This window comes from Schistocerca americana, chromosome X, assembly GCF_021461395.2.
Source record: "Schistocerca americana isolate TAMUIC-IGC-003095 chromosome X, iqSchAmer2.1, whole genome shotgun sequence".
Taxonomy (NCBI): Eukaryota; Metazoa; Arthropoda; class Insecta; order Orthoptera; family Acrididae; genus Schistocerca; species Schistocerca americana.
Window position 1 is genome coordinate 138,724,343 of NC_060130.1, and position 24,552 is coordinate 138,748,894.

The following is a 24,552-nucleotide window of genomic DNA, read 5'->3' on the forward strand; positions in this document are numbered from 1 at the left end:
CAGCAAATGCTGTCGGGCACGGTGGCCATTGCCGGGAGTTCCGATGCTCCAAGAAGACAAGCAACTACTCCTTGGCATACATGGGGAGGGAACAACTGAGATATCAGTAGTGTGATCCCTGTGTTGTCAGGGGGCTCCGCCCTATGGGTACATAACAGCCCCACCACACAGACTGGCTACAGGTACTGGTGACCTAGCAGGATAGAAGGGGGTTACAGTGGGGAAGGGAGAGGGGAGAGGAATCCACACTGTAGATGCTAGGGAGTGAGTTCTTGCCCATATGGCTCACACTAAAAACAGGAAATTTTGAAGTGGAGGTCAAACCTCAAGTAGGGACCCAAATGCCAAAAGAGTGAAAGAACCGGCAAAAGGAACAAAATTGCAACCAGTACAGGAAACCAGAGGAATAGCCAGGTCTACATAAAGCAGAACACCAAGAGAGGGGAAGGAGGTAGCAACGGGGAAGGAGTGGGGATAGAGAGGGAGGGGGCAGGGAGGAATAAAAGCAGTTAGGGACTGAAGAATGAGCTGCAATAGCTCGGACCCCGTGTGTGCCACGCACGAACTCACGAAAGAACCATGAGCCCCTGTGGGAACAGGCTGCTTTGTTTGCCTTAAATGCAACTGCTGGCTCAGTGGTGTTTGGACCTTTTTCTCTACCATCTGTAAGACTTCCTTTACACAATTTGTAACAGGAATCTTAACCAACAGAATAATAGCAGGACACTTCAACTTCTTTTTCTTTAGAAATTAAAAGCTCTCGTTTAACTTACCTTCACAAATTGTATACTGTGCCTGATATCTAACCAGTGTGACTTGAACTTCACTAATCATATGAACATCTCTGTTGGATGGACTATACACATCTCGTTTAAGCGTCAGACAAAAATACCACAAACAACGTATTCTGAGCGTTATCTGCTTCTTCACTTTTCTGTCTACCTGCTTCAGCCTGTGCAGCCAACACCTACAAGAGGGGCAGTGACAGCAAGTGATGCTCAAACGGCACACTTTTTGTCACAACTTGAGGCGGTGCCTTTGGTGACGATTAAATGTGCCTCTCTTAACTTCGGAGAAGACGTAATCCCGGTCTATTTCGGTGACTTCTCAATTCCTGAAGTCGTGACGGTAAGACAGGATCTCTTTTCTTACCATACCATATCTTGAAAGTAGCCTGTTAATTATTGAGATTTCCTCTGGGACTTTTTGCTACAGCCTTTGATACATTATATTACAAAATATATCAGCCCCTCTTGATCTGAAGATACTGTTCTCTCATGGGAACACTCAACACTAAACAAAAGTCTCTATACAGGAACATACTATATAATACAGCCTCGTTGTTTATATGACTTTCATAAATACAAGACCACTGGCATAAAATGTGGGAGTATACAAGGATAACTATATGCAAACACTGCAGTTCAATATAAGTATTTTATTTAACAGTGGCGTTCAACAACAGACTGCATTGTTGTCAGATTAGCCTCCCTCTCCCCCCTGTAATGTCAAGCAGCATTGCCAGATATCCCCTCTCCCTTCAAGATCACCACCTCTTCTACATCCTGAAGGTCACACCCTTGGCCACACCCTAGTTAAACGCCCTCCCCTCACAACTGCCCACTCCCATCTACTCTCTCCCCTGTCTGTGTGTGTTCAGGTGTTCTACTTAAACTATTTTGGAGTGCTATATCTGTGCACCCTTTTATATTACAATTAATCTGTAAAAAATTTCCACATGAACGTTAGAGCAGCATACACCCCCAATGCGTACATTACAAGAAATGTTTGTGCACGTGTTCCGAGTGAGCAGAACAGCCAGTTGTGGATGCGAATTGCCTGGTTTGAACATGCTCCCTGTATGAAACTTCCTGGCAGATTAAAACTGTGTGCCCGACCGAGACTCGAACTCGGGACCTTTGCCTTTCGCGGGCAAGTGCTCTACCAACTGAACTACCGAAGCACGACTCACGCCCGGTACTCACAGCTTTACTTCTGCCAGTACCTCGTCTCCTACCTTCCAAACTTTACAGAAGCTCTCCTGCGAAGGGCACACAGTTTTAATCTGACAGGAAGTTTCATATCAGCGCACACTCCGCTGCAGAGTGAATATCTCATTATGCTCCCTGTAGATTATGACTTTTTCACGACCACCACCACCACCACCTCTCTAAACTCTGGTTTGAACACGCTCTCTGTTAGTTTTGACTTTTTCAGTACTTCCCACTACCACCTCTCCACTGCAGGTTGTGACATATGCACCTGCAGGTGCAGGCAGCAGCTGTACAGTGCACGTATGGGCCAAGAGTAGGTTTCTCAGAATCCACGAGCTGTGGGCACTGCAGAAGTGGGCGTTAGCAGCAACTGTTCCTGCTGAGTGGGGGACGACAGGCATCCCGCAGCCAGGTCCTGCCATCTCTGAGACAATTTTGGATGATCTACAACTGTTTCATGAGTAAAGCTGAACTGAAAAGAAGAATCACACCCAGAACACATCTGATTTTTCCCCCAAACAGATACCTGAGCTGTAAAGCAGAACACCACATTGGAGGGTGGCCATACGTTTTACAGTTGTCAATGTTGCATGTGTAATAATGTGTTCGGTATGTATGTGATGTGACCCTGAGGCATCTTGATGAAATGGAGCACTCGGGTAGGTTCGAGTATGTGAGCTATCCAGTCCAACATGCTATTGATGAATGCATCAGTTGGCTGCCAGAAGTAAATAGCTTTTATGATTCGCTATGATGTTTGGTTTTCTTGGGCGCTCAACTGTGCAGTCATCAGCGCCCATACAAAGCCCCAATTTTTCACACCTTCCAATTTGTTTACTCAGTCCAGTTTATCCACCGTCACGAATGATGATGATGATGATGATGATGACAAAAAGATGAGGACAACACAAACACCCAGTCCCCGGGCAGAGAAAATCCCCAACCCACCTGTGAATTGAACCCGGGACCCCATGATCCAGAGGCAGCAATGGTAGCCACCAGACCACGAGCTGTGGACATGATTCGCTATGGAAGAATTTGCCAGAGTTTGCACATCAGAAGATACAAGTGGCAGAAGAGGACATTAGCCAGTAATTTGATGTATGCTATTCATCAACACATACTAATACGTATGACCCCACAGTGCCAGATATAGGCACAGAACTACATTCCTAATTGAGCATGTTCATATATCCAGCTATATGGAAAAGTTTATAATACACTCCTGGAAATTGAAATAAGAGCACCGTGAATTCATTGTCCCAGGAAGGGGAAACTTTATTGACACATTCCTGGGGTCAGATACATCACATGATCACACTGACAGAACCACAGGCACATAGACACAGGCAACAGAGCATGCACAATGTCGGCACTAGTACAGTGTATATCCACCTTTCGCAGCAATGCAGGCTGCTATTCTCCCATGGAGACGATCGTAGAGATGCTGGATGTAGTCCTGTGGAACGGCTTGCCATGCCATTTCCACCTGGCGCCTCAGTTGGACCAGTGTTCGTGCTGGACGTGCAGACGGCGTGAGACGACGCTTCATCCAGTCCCAAACATGCTCGATGGGGGACTAATCCGGAGATCTTGCTGGCCAAGGTAGTTGACTTACACCTTCTAGAGCACGTTGGGTGGCACGGGATACATGCGGACGTGCATTGTCCTGTTGGAACAGCAAGTTCCCTTGCCGGTCTAGGAATGGTAGAACGATGGGTTCGATGACGGTTTGGATGTACCGTGCACTATTCAGTGTCCCCTCGACGATCACCAGTGGTGTACGGCCAGTGTAGGAGATCGCTCCCCACACCATGATGCCGGGTGTTGGCCCTGTGTGCCTCGGTCGTATGCAGTCCTGATTGTGGCGCTCACCTGCACGGCGCCAAACACGCATACGACCATCATTGGCACCAAGGCAGAAGCGACTCTCATCGCTGAAGACGACACGTCTCCATTCGTCCCTCCATTCACGCCTGTCGCGACACCACTGGAGGCGGGCTGCACGATGTTGGGGCGTGAGCGGAAGACGGCCTAACGGTGTGCGGGACTGTAGCCCAGCTTCATGGAGACGGTTGCGAGTGGTCCTCGCCGATACCCCAGGAGCAACAGTGTCCCTAATTTGCTGGGAAGTGGCGGTGCGGTCCCCTACGGCACTGCGTAGGATCCTACGGTCTTGGCGTGCATCCGTGCGTCGCTGCAGTCCGGTCCCAGGTCGACGGGCACGTGCACCTTCCGCCGACCACTGGCGACAACATCGATGTACTGTGGAGACCTCACGCCCCACGTGTTGAGCAATTCGGCGGTACGTCCACCCGGCCTCCCGCATGCCCACTATACGCCCTCGCTCAAAGTCCGTCAACTGCACATACGGTTCACGTCCACGCTGTCGCGGCATGCTACCAGTGTTAAAGACTGCGATGGAGCTCCGTATGCCAGGGCAAACTGGCTGACACTGACGGCGGCGGTGCACAAATGCTGCGCAGCTAGCGCCATTCGACGGCCAACACCGCGGTTCCTGGTGTGTCCGCTGTGCCGTGCGTGTGATCATTGCTTGTACAGCCCTCTCGCAGTGTCCGGAGCAAGTATGGTGGGTCTGACACACCGGTGTCAATGTGTTCTTTTTTCCATTTCCAGGAGTGTATATCTATGTGCAGTAAGTATTGGGAGCTTGAATTACTTTCGCTATTCACAAAGACAAGGCAATAGTTGTAGTAGCACAGAATAGAAGAAAGGGAAACGAGAGCTGTTTAAGAGTAAAAGAATTACGCATTCCGATCTGTATGCGACTTCTGTGCGGAGTGAAAAGAACTTAACTGTTTAGTGCATTGAATACGTTGGGTTTTTATACCTATCAAACAGCATTTGCAGAAAGCGTTACTCTTCAACTTTCATCTCAACCAATATGCTATGGAAAATCGTCGTTTGTTAGTGGAAGCATCTGCAAAACATGCTCTGTTAGAAATAATGTGCAAAAATTGGTTTCAATGATTCAAATATAATGCTTTTGAGGTGAGTGACAAAATGGGTCCTTGTAAGAGTGTTGTACTGTGGGCTGCAGCATCCAGTTTGAACATCGAATGCTGAGAGCTACAATGCACAATTACTCAGTCTCAGTCATGCACCTAAAGACAAACATCCACAATATGCTCACACACACATGGCAAAGTCATTCTGCTTCATGACAGTGCCAAACCACATGCTGCAAACCAAGTGAAGGAAACCTTGAAGGGACTTCGATGGGGTGTATATCGTACCCACCTGCCATACTCATCAGACATCACCCCCTTCTGTTTACCATATGTTTCGTTTCATGCAGGAGGGCCTTTCCTGAACTGTACTTCACACCTTTTAATTATCTCAAAAACTGGATCCATGAGTGGATCACTTCAAAAGACCCTGGTTTTTTTGTAATTGTGAAATCCTTAGGGCTCCCAAAATATGGAAAATGGTTGCAGCTACCGAAAGACACCACTTTCAATAAATTATGTTGTACCATTCTATTAAAATAAACATGTTTTTGTTTTCTGTTCACCAAACAGTGAGAATTAATTCAAGTATCAAAAATGGTTCAAATGGCTCTGAGCACAATGGGACTTTACATCTGAGGTCATCAGTCCCCTAGAACTAGTTAAACCTAACTAACCTAAGGACATCACACACATCCATATCCGAGGCAGGATTCGAACCTGCGACCGTAGCGGTCGCGCGGTTCCAAACTGAAGCGCCTAGAACCACTCGGCCACAATTCAAGTATCCAATAACAATATGTAAATCATGTTTTTTTTTCTCCCTATAAAATCCTTAGCCAGCTAATGTAGTTACATAGCCAGTATCGTGTCTGAATAGATGAAGCACAGTCTTCAAAGTAACTTCATAATGACTGACTGGTCCTGCAATACTACAGAAAAATGATCCAGTTATGCCCTCCAATTTACAATCAATTGATCAATTATTGTATCCCACCATGCTGTTGCAAGACAAATGTTATCATGTCACTGCTTACAAATCCTGATGAATTTGCTTTGGAAATGAACATGGATTTTCAAGAACTTCGTTTCAGCCCAAAGTACCTGCTATTTCGAGAGATACTATCAGAAATTGATGCTGGTAACATAAAACAACCCGTGAGGGCGATGCTGTACCATCACCTAAAAGGGTAAAGCCAAATACTGTGTATATATGACAATGTTGCTGCAGAAAACCAGGAACATGGGAGTAGATATTTGTAGTAACTTGTACAATACTACACCTTTGCTGCTATTACCATGGCATGCATCATGCAGTTTCGAGTAGTGCACTGTTCCACAGCTACAGGTCCCCTCCAGAGGTCGCATATTGTTGTCTAGTGTCTCAGTCGCTTGCAGCCAAGAGCCAGCAATGCTCTTTATATTGCCATGCACCGGCTCCAGCCGATTGTCTGTACAAATCGGCAAGTCTACACTCGTCATTTGTCTGTACTTGTTCTGTACGGTGTCACTCCAAGACCTAATAGCTGTTATAATGTCAGTACGTGACCTAATAAACTGTGCATTCCTTGTAATAGTATCTTTCATTGTGTTCCAAGTCACAACACAAGTGCTCCACTATGGACCTTTTGCATGCTTCTACAGCAAAGGTAGTTATATGGCCACCTTCGACCACTTCGTGGCTCTGTTAAACAGTATAAGCTCATGCGTTTTTCAGTGCACCATCGCAATGTTCCACCGAGCCTGTGCCAAACGACTCCACCTCCGCTTCGTCGCATTGTGGGTTTGGTAACTTATGCCTACAGCTCCACCAATACTTCGCCATCTTTCTGATAATGGACGCAGACACCAGTAACTCCTTTTTGTTATGGCCTCCTTTTCTATTAGTTAACCTCAATTTCAGGAACGGTCTCTTTTCATTGTTCTGTTAGTTGTTCTTCTCTTCAGGAATGGCCTCCCTTTTCTCGTTACGTTCATTGGCCTCCTTTTCAGGATCTGGCCTTCCTCTCTTAGTTGATCTGTTTGTTAGCCTCCTTTACAGGAAAGGTCTCCCACTTCTTATTTTTATGTTCGTTGGCTTCCTTTTCAGGACCCTGCCTTCCACTCTTCACAGTATTTTCCCATATTTTCAGGACCTGGCCTTATTCTCTTAGTCTGGTGTGCCCTTTTTCAGACCATGTCTCCCCCCTCGCTTGTTGTACCGATTAGCCCACTTTCCAGAACAAGCTTCAGTCATTCATCACTCACGCTAATATTATTCCTACTTGCATCGATTGTTTTCTCATGATATAATCTACCAGCCCCCTGCTGAGGGATCCAATTCTTCTCCTTCTATACCCAACAGAGACGTTTGTCAGTGCACCTTTCATTCTGTGGATCCATTCTCGAATGATGTTTTCTGCTTTCTCCGATTGAAGTGACGAGGGAGGGGGGAAGGGTGGGCGGGGGTGACAGCACTGACGCTCTTTGTGCACACATTGGTGTATGGCAGCAAGCCCGCCGGGTGAAGAGAAAGCCGTTCCAGACCCAACCAGGAAACATCGCAATAATGGATAACTTCATTGGCAACAACAACAGGAGTACCATGCAGCTCTTCCATTTAGCCCCTCTAGCCTTGGATAATATGAGAAAGATGCGGACGCCTCCCACACTGCCGCAGGTATATCCAGCACCCACACGACTGCCTCTAGCACTGACACCTCCCTGCTGCAGGCGCTTCCTGGACCTACACAGCCACCTCCGGCACCTCTTTCTTACCTTATGCAGGCGCCTCCACACTTATCCAGGTACAACCTGCACTGATGGGAATGCCTCCCACATTGACACAGATGCCTCCTGCGTTGACCTGCCACCTACCACTTCCTGCCAGCACCTCCTACCCTCCCACTGGACACCACGGCTCCCCAGCTTACAGCACCTAATGATGACTTCAATACCACCCAAGTTCAGCCACTGTGTTGCTAGGACATCCAATTGCCTTTCCTGGAGGGGGAGGAAATTGTGGGGCTGTGTTCCCTCCACTGCCACCGGCACCTCAGTTGCTTGCAGCCGGGAGCCAGCAGCCCCTGACAGACAAATATTCTTTATATTTCCATGCACCATGTCCTTTCGGCAATCTATACACGTCAAAAAGTCTACATGCATCATTTCTCTGTACTTGTTCTGTATGGTGTCCCTCCATGACCTAATAAATTGTGGATGTCTTGTAACAGTGTGTTGAGTTGTATTCAAAGTCACAACAATGTTTCTTACTTGAGACAAGCATACTGAAGGATTCCAAAACAACTGATAAAAGGATAACACAAACCCTATCCCTTTCAAACAAGATAATATGAATCTGAAACACATTTATGAAGTGACTGACATGATGTTCAACTAATCGAGAAATATATGTCGAATTGCCGGAATGGAACACATTATGGGTTTTGATACAGGTAAAACATGACAACTGAATGATGGTCGATAAAGACAAACAAAACGTCCAAGACTACGACTAAAGCACATACGAAAAACAATTCCCTGACAGTACAATTAATAGGCTCACTCAGTAAGAAATACGAAAATAATTTTAGCGGATAAAGGTAGGTAAGTACATTCATAAATAGGCAGTGGCATGAGACAACATATTGCTGCATTTATTGACAAAACAATGCATGTCAAACTGAAATTTGATGCTGGAATAAATTTTTGGCAAGTTATGAATGCCACTCATTGTCCACTAACGAAAACCCAAGAGGGTCAGAATCATACATTCAGTTATCATTGTCAGCAGCTAAATGTGCCCTGAAGCAGAAAAGAATAAGGAGGAGCCTGATTAAAACATGATGGGTTCTTCTTGCACAAGGAGCGAGTAGCATTTGTAGTGAATGCAAACTCTGAATGTGTTCTCATTCATGTGGAGGGCTGTGAAGGTGATCCAACTGCCTCACATACAACCCTCACAGAAAGGCACATACCACTTACTGCAGCATATAAGGTTGTACGTTCATATGACTCAAACAATAGTTATTTTAAATCTTATAATGGGGACAATCCAGCAAAACTGCCAGACTCTTAGCTTCTAACACCTGCAGAGCATGTTGATGAGATCTATGGCACCATTGTTTCTCTAACTACAACACAGAAATTCAATCAAAGTATGATAAATCTGTCAAGTGTCATTTTTGTGAAATGCTATTAGCAAATACTAAGAAAAACTTTGTATGAATCACTGTTATATAACCGTTAAGTGTTGCAGCACGGCTCACAATGAATGCAACTTGAACACATATCCTTGTAATCATGTTTTCCACATTTTGAGAATGAACAATTCTCACTTCACTGTCGAGTGCTTGGTTGTTAGTGTTCTACCAAGCATATAATGCTGCACTTTCTGGATTCGTCACGCTTTATGCAGCCACTGCTTCACAAACTTGCTCAAGCTACATCAGTATGATATGCATCTCTCCTCGCTGCACATCCCGATGATGCTATGTTCCAGCTCATTACTAAGACAGGAATTTTCCTGTGCAAATATCTGTATTTGGCAGAGAGGCTCTGCGAAACTGCAATACCTGATATATCTTCTTTCTCAGGAAATTTACATGTGGTGCCATCACAGATGCAGAATATGAGCATATGATGTCTGTTTGGCTGGAAATTAATATCTCCAACTTCAGGGAATACGCAGGTCTGTTCAAACAGTTCTGGAATGTATTCCCTGCAACACACAGTCCGAAGCTGATCTGCTACTAATAGTCTGCATGACAAAAACAGTAATTTGGAACATCTACATAGACACCCTGCAAGCCATCGTACAACGCGTGGCAGAGGGTACCCCGTACCACTGCTAGTAATTTCAGTTCTTGTTCCACTCGCAAATAGAGTGTGGGAAAAACGACTATCTATCTACCTCTATATTAGCCCTAATTTCTCGTACCTTATCTTCATGGTCCTTATGTGCAGTGTAGGTTGGTGGCAGTAGAATCGTTCGGCAGTCAGCTTCAAATGCTGGTTCTCTAAATTTTCTCAATAGTGTTTCTTGAAAAGAGCATTGCCTTCACTCCAGGGATTTCCATTTGAATTCCCGAAGCATCTCTGTAACACTGGCACGTTGTTCGAACCTACCGTTAACAAATCTAGCAGCATAACTCAGAACTGCTTCAATGTCTTCCTTCAGTCTGCCCTGGTATGGAAGCCAACACTCGAGCAGTACTCACGAATAGGTTACAAGTGCGTCATATATGCATTCTCCTTTACAGATGAACCACTCTTTCCTAATATTCTCCCAATAAACCGCAGTCGACCATTCACTGACTCTTCATCACCCAGCCCAAACCACTAAGGACAGAAACTTGAATTTTGGAGAGGGGGTTTATCTTATAGTGTAGATATCATTTACAAAGGAATTTTTCGAAATTCCACACCTAAGGGGTGAAAGACGGAAGGAAAGGGTTTTTAAAATACGTCACTACTAAGACAATTTCGAAGCTAGAATTACATTCAGAAAGGCCATGTTTCTACAGCCTTAATTAGTGCGAAAAGTTTAGTGGGTGTCGCAATTTGTGAACTAAATCAAAGAAATCTATTTAAGAGTTGCCACGACAAATCATTTTTGTTAGAATTGCATAGAAAAAGAAATGGCTCTTTAATACATCAATTTTTCAGTAGGCCTAATGTATGTTTATAAAATTATTTTTGTTGTAATTACTACCCAAACGCTCCAAGCTAGTGTTTAAATAAAACACCTAAGCACACACGGACAGCAGAGGGGGAAAGGAAGAGTCAGGAGAATTCTGGGGAAGGGGGAGGGGAAAGGTGTGACAGAGGGGGGGAGTCTGGAAATGTTGCATGGCGTCATAAAGGAGAGGGGAAGGGAAATCTAACAGCAGTGCAACTTGTTTTCGAACTGGTGGTACTCCACTGCTCTCTCTCTCTCTCTCTCTCTCTCTCTCCCACACACACACACACACACACACACACACACACACACACACAACCACTGGGATGGAAATCATCATCTTGACATGTCATACTAAAATTTTTAGGGAAACTATTTTACTATTGCTGCCAAGGTGTGGAAGCAATTGATTACATAAGCTGTCTGGTTCTGTGGAGATATTTCTAACTGGATATTTATTTACTAGTCAGGGGCACTGTTAGTTTCTAGTTGTTTTGAATTAAAACGTAGGATATTACGTTCTCTTGAGGGGTGGTTATGAGTGAAGTTAGGCTGATATTTGTCAGATACAGACACTTTTGCATAGCAAACTGTTAGAAGTTTAGCAGTGTCGAAGCGATAGGTGTAAATATCTTCTTTGGCGAGAATTATTTGGATCCTAGTTGTAGGATGACGGCCACTAGTATTGCTTGTTGGAGGATTTCATTATAACGACTGCTTTATTTTGAGCATTATCTTCCGTAACTGTGACACGCACGTGTCTGCTTCAGAGCTTCGATCCAGATGCTGTGCCAATGGAAGAGACAATCAACATTGAGACAGGACCTGTGTCTGCAGCAGGGGGTCAGATGCCGACAGCTACATCTTCTGAAAGAACTGCTCAAGGTGGACAGGTGAGCAAATGTTTATCCACTGTTCATGTTTAAACATTAATTTCATAGAAGCGTGTTGAGGCGAAATTACGATCACATAAACTGCGATGATTCTACAGGTTGTTCCAAACCTGAAGTACCAGCACTTTTTATCGAAACCAGCATGGACCCGTTTCCGGTAAAATTTATTTTTTTCCAGTTAAGGACGAATTGTGTGGTAAACAACATGAAGTTTCCTGATAACTGTAGGATATGCGTTCAACTTCAGAATTTCGAATCGAAAGGTGGTACAAAATAAATAGGGTTGAACAGAGTCCACAAAACTGAAGTGGTGTTCAACCCATCAGTGCAAGGAAGATGATTTTGATGTAATCACATCGGCCCAAGGTACCAAACAACCTCTCACACAAAAAAGTTTTGTTTTTGACAGTTCTAGTTAACCTATTAGTTCTGTACCAACTTTTCATTTTGAATTGTGAAACAGACATGTTTACTCACTTACCTAAAACTTCAGACAGTTCAAGCTTCATCATTCAATTATTCCTTATTGGTTTGCTTAAAAAGCCTTATTTTCGAAAATATTGAGCTCTACCGATTACGAGAAATAGTGGACCGTTAGTCCTGAGACATCTGTTGTACTATCTTGTAAACAGGAAAAACGTTGCGATGAGTTAGCTCCCTTTCGAAATGCAAGCAGAAACTTTATCTGAACGACCTATTGACTGAACCTACGGACTAGTAGGAATATTACAGCATAGAACGCAGTTGCCTCATTGTGTTTCCTAGCAGGTCAATAATTTCATCTTCTAGTGTAATGTGCAAGATACAAAGTGTACTTACCCAAGTCTACTAGTAGCATGCAGAACCACCCTTCCTCCTGGATGACGGGAACGACAGTGGAAGCGCTGGGCGATATATACACTGGCGTCCAAACTAAAGGAACAAACCGTTATTTCCCCGTCCTGTGTCTATTTCACAATATAATCATACAAACTGTCAACTAGACGTCCGTACGATCTTGTTTTGCACGGAAGATGGCATTCCAGTCAACGGACAACCGTGCCACCGATGACGTCAGGGCACCTATCAAACGGGGTAGTATTTGCCGGATAGTCCCACATCCACAATCGCTGTGTACACAGTCACAGACGGTGCAGTATGGCACAGAGAAGATGCCTACCAGACTCTCTGTGGTGGAGGGCAATAGGAAGAACGAAAGCAGGAAAGCCGCAAACTGATGTGAACCGATGGCTTAATGTGAATCGTTCTGTTGTTTCCCGAATGTGGCAACAGTTGATAGAGACCGAAACTGTATCCCGAAGACCAGGGCAGAGCCGACCACGTGTGATATCAGAAGAGAGGACCGTTAGTTGACTGTAGGGGCACGACAGTACCGCCTTAGTACTCCACGACAACTGGCACGTGAGCTCGCAGCATCCACTGAACGTGTTGTATCGAGGCAAACGGTGTGCAGAAGGCTTCGGCAGAATGGCCTTTATCGTCAGAGACCTGCTCTATGTCCACCTCTGTCGCGTCTTCACAGACGGGAACGTCTAGAGTGGAGTCGTCAACATGCCACCTGGGCAGTCGAACAGTGGGCCAATGTCGTTTTCACAGGTAAGTCCCGATTTAGTCTGGAGAGTGATTCTCGATGGATTCGCATCTGGAGGGAACGCGGAACACGATTTCGGGGCATTGTGGAAAAAGACTGATATATAGGAGGATCCCTAATGGCGTGGATCGAGATTCTATTTACCACTCGAACCCTTATTCATGAAACTGTACGGGTAAATCGGCAAGGTTTAACTGCTGTCAGGTGTCGTGACGAGATTTTGGGACTTTATTTGCGGCTGTTGCGATGTGCTGTGGGCCCGGACTTAGTATTGGTGGACGATAATGCTCGACCTTATAAAGCACGGGTGGTTGATGTTTTCATGGAAACGGAAGATATTGCACGCATGGCGTTGCCTGTTCTCTCTCTCCCGATTTGAATCCCATACAGCAAGTCTGGTATGCACTAGGAAGATGGCTTCCACCGCGTCGGCATCCACCAATCACTCTCCAAGACTGCGACCAGCTCTGCAGGAAGAATGGGCGTTACTGATGACATCGTTCACAGCATGCCCCATCTTTGTCAGGCCTGTATTGCTACCAGAGGAGGTCGCACCCAAACTGAAAACATTAACCAGTTGTCGGGATGAGTGTGCAAATCCGTTAAGTTGGAAAAAACGAAGAACATTTTTGTCTACCGTCATGCATCTTGCAGTTGTTTACGTTCTAAATTCTTTGTATTCTTTCTTCTATACTATCAGCTGTTTATACTGTTTTGTGGCAAAAAAAAACAGTCTTGCAAAATTTCCGTTTGTTTCTTTAATTTTGGACGCCAGTGTAGATCCGAATGGTCACAGCGCGTGCGTCTCGCTCGACAGCAGCGTAGATGTGCTGCACCAGATGGACGTCAGGTCTCCTCTGTCAGCGGTTTTAGCAACGGGTCGGAGGATTATCATACTGAATACAAACGTTACCAACGGGGTACTGTAGAAGAACAGACTTCCATGATGTGCCAGCAGATTCATGTATCGTTCGTCTGTGAGGAACTCTGGTAGGCGTACCATGGCCCTATTTAATCCTTCGTGGATACTTTTCGTAGGTGCAAATCTCCAGCGGCCTCGACTAGACTCATTCACCTAAGAGGCAGTAACGCGGTCTCTCTCTCTCTCTCTCTCTCTCTCTCTCTCTCCCCCCCTCTCCCCCCCCCCCCCCTCTCTCTCTCTCTCTCTCTCTCTCTCTCTCTCTCTCTCTCTCTCTCTCTCTCTCTCTCTCTCTCTCTCTAACATGGACGCTATTAGGATTGGAACAGCTTTTTAAGTGTGACAACGTAGTTTTTCGCGGTGATATTCTTGAATAATTACCGCACACAATTTGTGCCGCGTCAGATTTGCATGTAGTCTCAAGCTTTCGACGATTTCCTCCATTGTCATTATTAGGAGCTACCAATAAACCGAGTGCTACTTTGCATGGACACGTCACGAAGTCCCGAACTTCAGGTTCTACCAGAGATTAGGTCGATGTCTGTGACAGGTTCTACCAGAGATTAGGTCTATGTCTGTTACGGAAGAACACGGGTAGCGATGCTGTTTTTGCTAGACAGTGGCTGGCTCAGCTTATTTCATCAGACGCCGTTGAGATTAGAATGTGTAACAACTTTAACTGGGACACCGACTATATACTCTCAGCGGTTTATTGAAACGGCCACTTGTTGCTGGAAGACAGCAGAGAACTTAGCTGAGTCATACCGCTACCAATGTTCTTTCATCATAGACATCGACATAGTCTGGTACCATATGAAACTGCCGTTACTTAGTGACGTAATTTCGACAAATAGAGTAGCATGCAGTCTACAGGATATATCGGACGATGGACGTCGAAAGATTGAGCCAGGGTACAGATCTATCACAGCAACAACTCCATATGCCTGACACTCCATTTTACATCACAGCTATTTTCCTGCTTGTATGAAAAAACGCGATATATGTATTATCGGATTTATGTACATGTGTAGTATGTTGACTAGTGTATAAATAACATGGACACGTTAACTAGAACATAGGAGCGTTCTTCTATAATAGCGAAGAAATGCATTGCCCCTATGATTTGATGCTCATTAAGACTTGCTCTTAACTTTAAAGCAGAAAGAGACAAGTGTCACTGGAGCTTTCCTCGATTAGGACCACCATGGAGCCTTGTGGATTCTCCGCTACTCTTGCCGATTGAATTTATCAACTGGATATATTGGACATCTGGAAATGCTGAGAGACCAAGGGTCAAATAAAAGCGTTATCTCACTGAAATTATTTCAAGTAATATCCTTGATGTTCACGGTCAGAATAGTTCATCTGACATTCTCAACGATAGTACAAAAATGAAATTATCAGATGTAGATGTTCGTTTGGACAGCTGAAGAGTCTTACAATGAAAGTATTTACGAGTCTAGTCATCAGACCGAAGACTACATCAACAGTAACAACACTGACGTCCTTTCCGAGCTCTTGAAAGTTTTAGTAATAAGTAACGAAAAATTTTTTTTTCGTTTTCAACGAAAAAAATCTAGCATGTTTAAGTGTACTGCGACATTACGGTCTTCTGTTGTCTTGTGATGTAATTTTGTATATATGAATTACTCTGTGATATTTATCATTCTGTGGCCAAACATTGGCAATACTTCTTTTTGTGTGTTATTTCGACATGTTAGCCCAGAAATTACCCCTTTCTGCTGTAATTGACCAGATCCCACCGAGAAGCTGCTTAGCTGCGAATATACCTTATTATAATGCTCCGTTTTCATAAACAATTCGTATTACAGAATTTGTTTGACGAGCAGGCTATCTAAGCATGCATCAAGTAGTAGTTCTGACAGTTTTATGAGAACACTGTAAGCTCTTAGTTTGCTAATCGAGACTATACTTCGTGGAATACAAACCTGTTGCTACCGCATTACAGTGGATTGAGAATGTTGTGGGGCTTTTGTCATTTATGGTATCCCTTTTATCAAATAATTGAGTAGGAATTGGGACGTTCCATGAACATTATGCAAGTCTATTTTTTGTAATATCAAACGGGCGCAAACAACATACATAGTTTAACATACTGAAAGCGGGCGTTATAATCAAAAAACTGAATGATAGTATAAGTGGCATCAGCGTATTACACCTGATGTGCCAAATTGGCCAGCACGCAGGCAGACATTTCTGAGTCTCGGCATCTGCATTCGTCAATTCGTCATTAGCTACCCAGATCACTTTTCTTACGTGATCTGGGATTAGCTGTCCACAGCAGCTGAACAATAATCTGTCGCGTCCATTAGCAAATGTAGATCACGTCACTGAAAACAAGAGTAATCATCTTTGAGTGGACGTCGTGAACTATTTTCTCAAAAAAAGTCTATTTGGAGGAACTACTATCATGGCAATGGCCTTACTGAGACCTGGAAAATATTCCAATAGTCCGAATGTAGTTAGTACCAGAAATTTTTACTTGATGAGTTATGAACCGCCAAATTCTTCACAGACGCAGCTCTGTCCATCAGAAGAGGAATAGAAAACCCATTTGTGTTTTTGGCAGCACAAAGAAAGCTAATCTTCGACACGATATCATGTACTCGAGTCGCGAGATTTGCACGTTTCTTGGTTACCACGTTCGATAATAAAATGGTTAGACACTATGATACGAAAAAAAATTTTAAGGCATTTTTACTTTTCTTGTTGATATTGTGAGCGTCCTCTTACTTTCAACAAGGTTTCGTTCCCTAGTCCCTTTAGGTTGTCTTCACAGTCTTGTGCACCCCGTTTACGACGTACAGTTAGCTTGCCCTATCCGGTATAATCCAAAAAGAGTAGCTGTTTTTATAGCAGATGCACTAATTAAAATCGCATCAACAAAGTCCCGTTACAGAATTATCAATGGTCACTTTTTCTGGACGTACAAAAAGCCTTCTATCTGCATTTTACAGAAATCCTTGACAAATTACTTGGTTGTTGGCGTGTGTACATATCACAGGTTAAGGCTAAGACCCAGAGGATGTTCCTTACTGTATTTATGTGCATGACTCCCGACGGCTTCCTTGGTACTGCTATGCTCGAAGAATAACACTGTTCTACAAAAAAAAAAAACTTTTTTTCTATTTCTGATAAAAATATTGTGATCTTAGTTGTATTTTGAGTGCTGAATTGAAAACTGTTTTTGTTTCTTTTCTGTCAGGGATAGTTTGTGAGTAATCGCAATTTTATTTCTTATTTCAGTTTCTGATATAGTGCAGCAAACGTGAGGTGAAATTCGACAAACAAATGCACATCTTTATGATGTTATAAGTTCATCACATTAATGGAGGGTGGGATCTAACATATAACACAATAACCTTTGTGTATACACTTTGAAGCATTTATTTGACATGAAAAATTACAGAAAATTGACAAACAATGAGCCACTGCCTTGTAATGCGCATCACTTTTTTCTCTTGCATTATGAATCTTTCTTCTCTCGAATGATATTCCAGCAATTATCTGCTAACACAGAAGGTACCCACTTCCTTTCATAGCGCCTTTCTATGGTAGAAATGTCTTTATGGAATCTTTCCCCATGTTCATCCGATACGTCACTACAACTCTCTGTGAGGTAGTCCAGATGAGAGTCCATCACATGTACCATCAAAGACATATTGCACCCCAAATCCCGATATGCTTTGATCACATCCTTCTCCATTGCTTTGTAGTTAGTAGCTCTTCTTCCGAGGAAGTTTTCCGAAACCATCTTCAAACAGTCCCATGCGGTTTTTTCTTTATCAGTTAAAAATGCTTCAAAATTTGCATCTTTCTGCAGCTCCCTGATTTGTGGGCCCACAAATACACCTTCCTTTATTTTTGCAGCTGAAAGACGGGGGACTTTGGTAGCTATATATGCAAATCCCACAGCCTGTTGGATCCATGGCCTTCACGAATTGTTTCATCAGGCCAAGTTTGATGTGAAGCGGTGGAAGTAGTATATATTCAGGAGCTACCAGACTTTCGCGTTGTACAGTCTTTTCGCCAACTTTCCATCTTCGCCTAGGCCATTTCTTTTTCACGTAGTGAGTATTTCGGTCTCGACTATCCCACTCGCAAAGAAAACAGGCATACTTTGTGTAGCCTTGTTGCACTCCCAGTACCATAGCAATTACCTTGAAATCTGCACATATTTTCCATTTGTGTTCATTGTATTTTAATGAATTTAGCATCCTTTGTACGAATTCGTAATCCTCTTCTGTCAAACTAGCGTAAGCTACTGGAACAGAAGGTATTTTATTTCTGTTATGGAGCAAAACACCCTTCACACTTGTTTTCGATGCATCTATGAAAAGTCTCCACTCCTGTGATATATAAGGCCAGCAACGTCATTGCAAAATGTCAGTGCTTCATCAGTTGAAAAATAAGAAATAAAGGCATGTTCTCTGTGCCTGAACACACTGATTTTAGTACTTTGGTGCAGTAGATTATACTCTTGTAATCTTGAACCAAGCAGCTGCGCCTTTTGTTTACTTAGTCCTAGATCACGTACTAAATCATTTAAATCTGCCGGTGTTAACAAATGTGGCGATGACTCACTTGTGCAGTGATATAAAGAATCATCATCTGTGATTTCTTCAGTACTACTTATTTCACTGTCACTCGGAATTTGACCTCGAGCTCTTGAAGGTACTGGAAGGTTGTCGGAATGCTGCACTGGCATTCTCGCTGAAGGCAGATCTGGGTAAACAATGTGCCTCTTCGACTTCTTGTTTGTAAAACCCTGAATTTTTGTTAGACAGAAATAACAATCAGTAACATGGTCCTTAGGCTCCCTCCACACCATGGGAACAGCAAACAACGCCACATTCTTTTTACCTTTCCGCCACTGAATCAGTTTGCAGTAACATGCAGCACAAAAGAAATGTGGTGCCCATTCTTTATCTTGGTCTCCTACCTCTACTCCAAAGTAATGTTAGTCCGCTTTCTTTATGACTGAAGAAATTTTCTTCCTATTTCTGGCAAAAGTGAACTTCCCACAGATGTAGCAGAAGTTGTCCGGCTTATATCGACATCCACGACGACGTGGCATTTCTGCAAATTTAAAAATACCACTTTGGTATTACTCCTGTATTAAATTAATAGTAGGGAACTAGAGGAACGCTGATGTGTAAAAACAAGCAGTCGTTTTACCTTCAGCACCAGGCTCAATCAGTTTACACACAGGAACTAAAAAATTCAACCGTGCTCGGAAATATGACAGACAGTTACTTGTCAGCCAAAACACCCACTCATTAAGACTGACACAAATTGCGGCAAACACCACTGTTCTAAACTCGATGCACCTGCCCCTAGGAGGCGTGAAGCTTTACTGCCGAGGCAGCGACCGGCTGTCGCCGTTCGAGTTAACGAGATGTTTCAGGTGGTCTTAATGACATAGGTGTGGCGGGGGATAAACTAATGATAACTAATTCTTCCCACCTGCTGTTGCACAAGAAATTATCACGTTCTATCACTACTGGATGCGGCAACATACCCGTATTTCTCTATAACGTCTCTGTGTTTGCCATGAATTTTGAATATACATATATATACATATTACATAAAAAGTATCCCTGACAACGATATTTTGTTTACATATTTGAATTTCCCACGGAAAAATGGTCTAGAAGCACATACTTTAATATCAGAAATAAAACCCATGTCGAACAGTGTAATGGAAGGAAAATTTGCACTTACGTATACGCATATGTCTACATACGTTCGACGCAAGCCACAGTAGTATGCGTGTCAATGTAATCGCTTATCTGTCTGTGCGAAAAAAAAGTATTTACATTTAAGTAGCCAGTACATCCTCGTCTGAGCTGCTCTGTTCTGCTACGATCGCGGCAGAGCGTCTCTGAAGTCGGTATGTCTACTATGGTGCCTCTTTGACCGCTGAAGCAGTGCTCCACAACTGTACGCAATACCTCTACGCCTGCACTGCGGTTCCCCTCAATTCTTCCAATAAATCTGAGATTTCCATTCGCCTTCCCTACTATTCATTTTACTTGTTCGTCCTATTTCATACTGCTTTTTAGTATTACTGCTAAATATTCAACGATGTGAAAGGATTCACAAGTTTACCACTAATCTTCTAATCGAATAACGTCATGTATTTCTCTTTATTATGAGCATTACAAAGCAGATATTATCGTGTACAGGTAACTACCAATCAGTACACCGAGTGGAAATATTTTCCAAGTCATGCAGCTTGCGATCAACAACAATGATACGGTCTTGTAGACAACAGCATCGGCAACGAACAATCTGACAGTGCTGACATTGCTAGTATATAAATTATTTATGTAAAACGAGAAAATACTGCGCTCCCTAAGATTTCCTGACAGTTCTTTCGCCAGGATCTAACTGTGGAATTTACTGTAGTCTACACGCGCGGCGCTGCTAACGAATGCACGAATTTTTATTAAGTTTTCTCTATTACTTTCCCTGCAGTCTTTTTTGCAGTAAGAGTGTAGCACACACCGTTTTCACAACATTCTTCGAATGGTACCATTATACCATGGTATGTGTTTTCGTCTTATTTGCTTTTCTTGAAACGTATTTATCTGGAGCGTGGCTCAAAACGTCTTTTAGCTTCAACCACAGCTCTTTTCCGTTTGTCGGATTTGAACTAAATGTTCTCAGTTTGTCATTTAGGCCATTTGGCAATAATTACTAATTCCATTAAACACAAATACGCTCCTAGTTTTCCTAATGATCATTTCGCCTTTGGAGACCATCGTTCCTGTGATAGCATCTTCGTCGCTATTCCGTAACTCTTTAATGACATTCCCGAAAAGGTCTGGTGTCTTTGTAAACTGTAGAGTGAGTGTGTGAAGGGATGACACGGTGGAGGGGGGTGGAGGGGGGGGGGGGGCACTGGCCTGTTGGGACATCAGACACGCCAAGGACAGATGGGGAAATTCAGCGTGTCCTGTGACGATGCGTCATCCGGTTTCGTAATGTGACCGCATGTTCCAATGCTGCCAACCGACTTCCTTACAACGGCGTTACACATCGACCAGTATCTCAGACACACGTTATAAAATTGAAAGTGCCTATTACTACTTGGCTTAAAGTTTTCCATTGCAGGAGATGAAAATATGGGTTTTGTAACGTCAGCGCCACAGTGTGTCTTTCCATCTTTTATCGTGGATGGATACACATACGTAAACCTGATAGTTCTGTAAGAGGAACAGAGTTTCGACTAACAAATAACGCACTCAACAACTGCGAGGTAGATTCGAACGCCACGGAGCTTATCCAGCTATTATTCTCTTCAATACGGAATGCCGTCGTCTTCCTCAAATATGAGAACCATCTCGCACTACCAACTATTTGGAGAACCAAATATTTGAAGTGAACTTCTAAAGACGTTACGCCTCTAGTTTTTCACATTGACAATATGCGGCTTAGTAAGGCAGCGTTAATCACTGGATATCTTGGCAACAACTGTGCATCGAAATTAGGCTTTTTCTAGTCCGATGGGCACGAACTTGTAAGCAACAACAGACGGGTGATATAACTGTTTAAATGTTGAAATGATTCTTTACTAAAAAACGTTAAATGCTTACCAACGTGTACAAACTCGACGCCGTTTGAAAGACTGGAAAGACATTAAATAAGACATATGATATCGCAGTGCCTTTGTTATTCCGAATTACGCTGCAGTGTTCCTTCGGACAAGCATGTTCGAATGAACCTTGCAGCGTAATTCGGGACAACGCAGGCATTGCAATATAATATTTATCCGCCGACACCGGGCAAGCGACGTCCAAGTGAAATGTCTCCCCTGTACGGAAATATACATAATGGATGTACGAGCAAACGTTGTGGACACACGGCTGACGACATACGGAAGTCTGGGTCTGACAGTGAGCCCTACTGGGATGGCCAAACGGTAAGGCGGCCTCTCGCGATAACCGGCTAATCCGGGTTGGAATCCCGGTCCGGCCCAAGTTTTCATTGCCGCCATTCCATCACACAGCTGAGGACTGTCTATATTCGCAGCTGTCAATAAGTTTGTTGAATTAAATAAGACATTTCTGTGCCAGTTGTGACGCTGCACTCCTATTTCTTCATATTACCTGTAATCACACATTTGGTGTTCATTTGTGGTAGAAATCACATATACTCGTACAAAGTGGAGATGACACGGAAGAACCCACTTTCAGACGCGAGTGTTATGCGCGTTGGGAGTGTAAGACTCACTGGAAGAAAATTTTGCGCAAAAGCGTTTGGCATGCGCCTAGAAACTGCACGGCCATTGAAAAATGAGTGCTCGTGTACGTTGGTATTGCAGTGACGCGTGGTAGCATCCGGCGCACAAGTTGTTACGCACAGTCAATGCTAATTCTGGCTTGTTCTGCTAGCTATATTCCGCGTCACAATGGCACCCGTACTTACGTAATGCTACTCCACGTCTGACCCATCTGGAAACGGTACGTTTTGTTGCATATGGAGTTACTCGTCATAGGACCCGCTGGCGAGTTTAAAGTGAGGTCACAGAGCTCATTTCAGATCTCTCAGGAAAATATGGGGGGCCGAAACATCAACTTGAGTTCAATATCATGTTCTTCGAACCATTGTAGTGCGATTCTGGCTGCTCTTGTGACGGACAGATATACTGTTGGAAGATGGAATCGCCGTCGTGAAAGAAAGCGTGTGAAGGAATGTACAGGACAAAAATGTGGAAAAACCAAAAATACAACATATTACCGTGCCTAATACGGTGCAGAAATACCGTTGGCATTCAAAACTGCTTCCAGTCGTCTCGGAACGGATAAATACGGGTCCATTATAGTTTTAAAGTCATCTTATATCATTTTACTGCAAAATAGTGGATAGTTCAGATACCGGTGATACACCTTCTCTACAGAAGGCTCAATAATATTGTGATCTTGTGTCAGTTGTGGCCAAGGGGGACGCGACAATTCATCCTCGTGCTCACAAAGCCAGCACTAGACGATGCGGGGCTCTGGGACACACCTGATCAGCAGAATGGTCACATAATCCTTGATAATAATGCGACCATCAATAGTAACCGTGGTCCATGGTACACCCTCCCTACCACCCATCCCCCCCCCCCCCCCCCATGTTTCACTCTTGGAACGTAAATTCGGCGAGGAGTTGGGCACTGTGTGGAACGAGTCGAATCCGACGAAATGACTTTCTTCTATTTCTCCATAGTCCAGGTTTTCTGCTTTCGGCACTGCATTTGCATCACTGATGAGTGGTTTTGGAATTCCAGCTCGCCCTGCAGTTCCCAACTTATGTAGCTCCCTTAGTATTGTTTTCGTGCTGACGTGGTTCACGAGTGCGACATTCATTCATTTTCCTGTATGCGGTATAAATCAGGGTTGCGACTCGAACCTGAAGAAAAGCAAGTCCTTGATAATTCCAGGTATGGAGAGTAAGATGACATCATAAGAAATTCCTGATAATTAACGATGTGGGGGGGGGGGGGGAGGGGGAGTGGGATATCTCACAATAACGACTTTTCTCTTTAATCTCGGTTGAGAACACCGCAGTCTTTAAACATCGATAATTTATGTGGAATAATATTCATGTAGTCAACACCCTTTGAAATACTAAGTATTTTAAAATTTGTTATTTATAAAACTCGACAAAATAAAATGCCAGCGCTTGGTTGGAAACAAAGAATTCCCTGAGATTTCTCTGATTCTCCAGGTGAAATGTGGCCACCCTGTAAATCCTTGAAACAACAATCACTTCGGCTCCCTTGGTTACCGAAGTACCAGCAATGTACTGGCCACGACTGACACTTGCAACGTACTGAGGACACAGCACAGGTGCCATTCGTGGTCGAATGCAAAAAGCAAAACTTGCAGTTTTGGCTCGCATCTGCATTTATCTTCAAGCTTCCATTTCTCGCGATGTCTCCATATTTTTGACCAACTGCTTTGGTGATACGCAGTAGCTTTCCCTTAGTCCGCGGCTGCCGCGGTGCCTTCGTTTACTATCACAGTTCCCAAGGAAGCCCAGGTGAACACTGCCATGCCATAATACTGATGCCATCGGTTTGCGTCCTTGACGCGATGCATATTTCGAGCACCTCGCTCGGGGCGCTGTTGGTTCTTTCTTCTGTTTTAGTAAAGAAGACTCAGGATATCGTGCTATACGCGAAAACAAAGTTGACACTCGGCGTAGTGGTTGATGGGAGCAACCGTAAAGGCATTTCCCATTTACAGTCTCTCCCATCAGCCCCGCGCCGAGTGTCAACTATGTTTGCGCTTTTATTACAGAAGCGTTTTCGTAAGTAGGGTATGCCTGCTAACTGATGAACCAGCTCCTGGACTATCTGGAGCCGACAGACACGTCGTTCTGTGACGTTGCCACATACGCCTGCTCCACGTATAAACGTACTGTCCTTACCGCGCCACCATACAGCACTCATTCTCGCCGTAGTCAGTGGTCACAATGCTTTGTTTCATCAGTGTATACGCCATTTATACCGCA

At 43.9% G+C, this 24,552-nt stretch overlaps 2 protein-coding genes across 3 annotated transcripts in view; one reads left to right on the forward strand and one right to left on the reverse strand.

Annotated features, from left to right (window-relative positions):
* The window catches only part of LOC124555867 (mucin-19-like), a 166,151-nt gene extending 149,011 nt beyond the window's left edge, over window positions 1-17,140 (forward strand). Inside the window, exons 21-22 of the mRNA XM_047129930.1 lie at window positions 11,393-11,515; window positions 17,051-17,140. Coding sequence (XP_046985886.1) covers window positions 11,393-11,515; window positions 17,051-17,140 — 213 coding nt within the window. The remainder of the gene's footprint in view (window positions 1-11,392; window positions 11,516-17,050) is intronic.
* The window catches only part of LOC124554929 (polyhomeotic-proximal chromatin protein), a 313,908-nt gene that overhangs the window by 284,270 nt on the left and 5,086 nt on the right, over window positions 1-24,552 (reverse strand). The window lies entirely within an intron of this gene.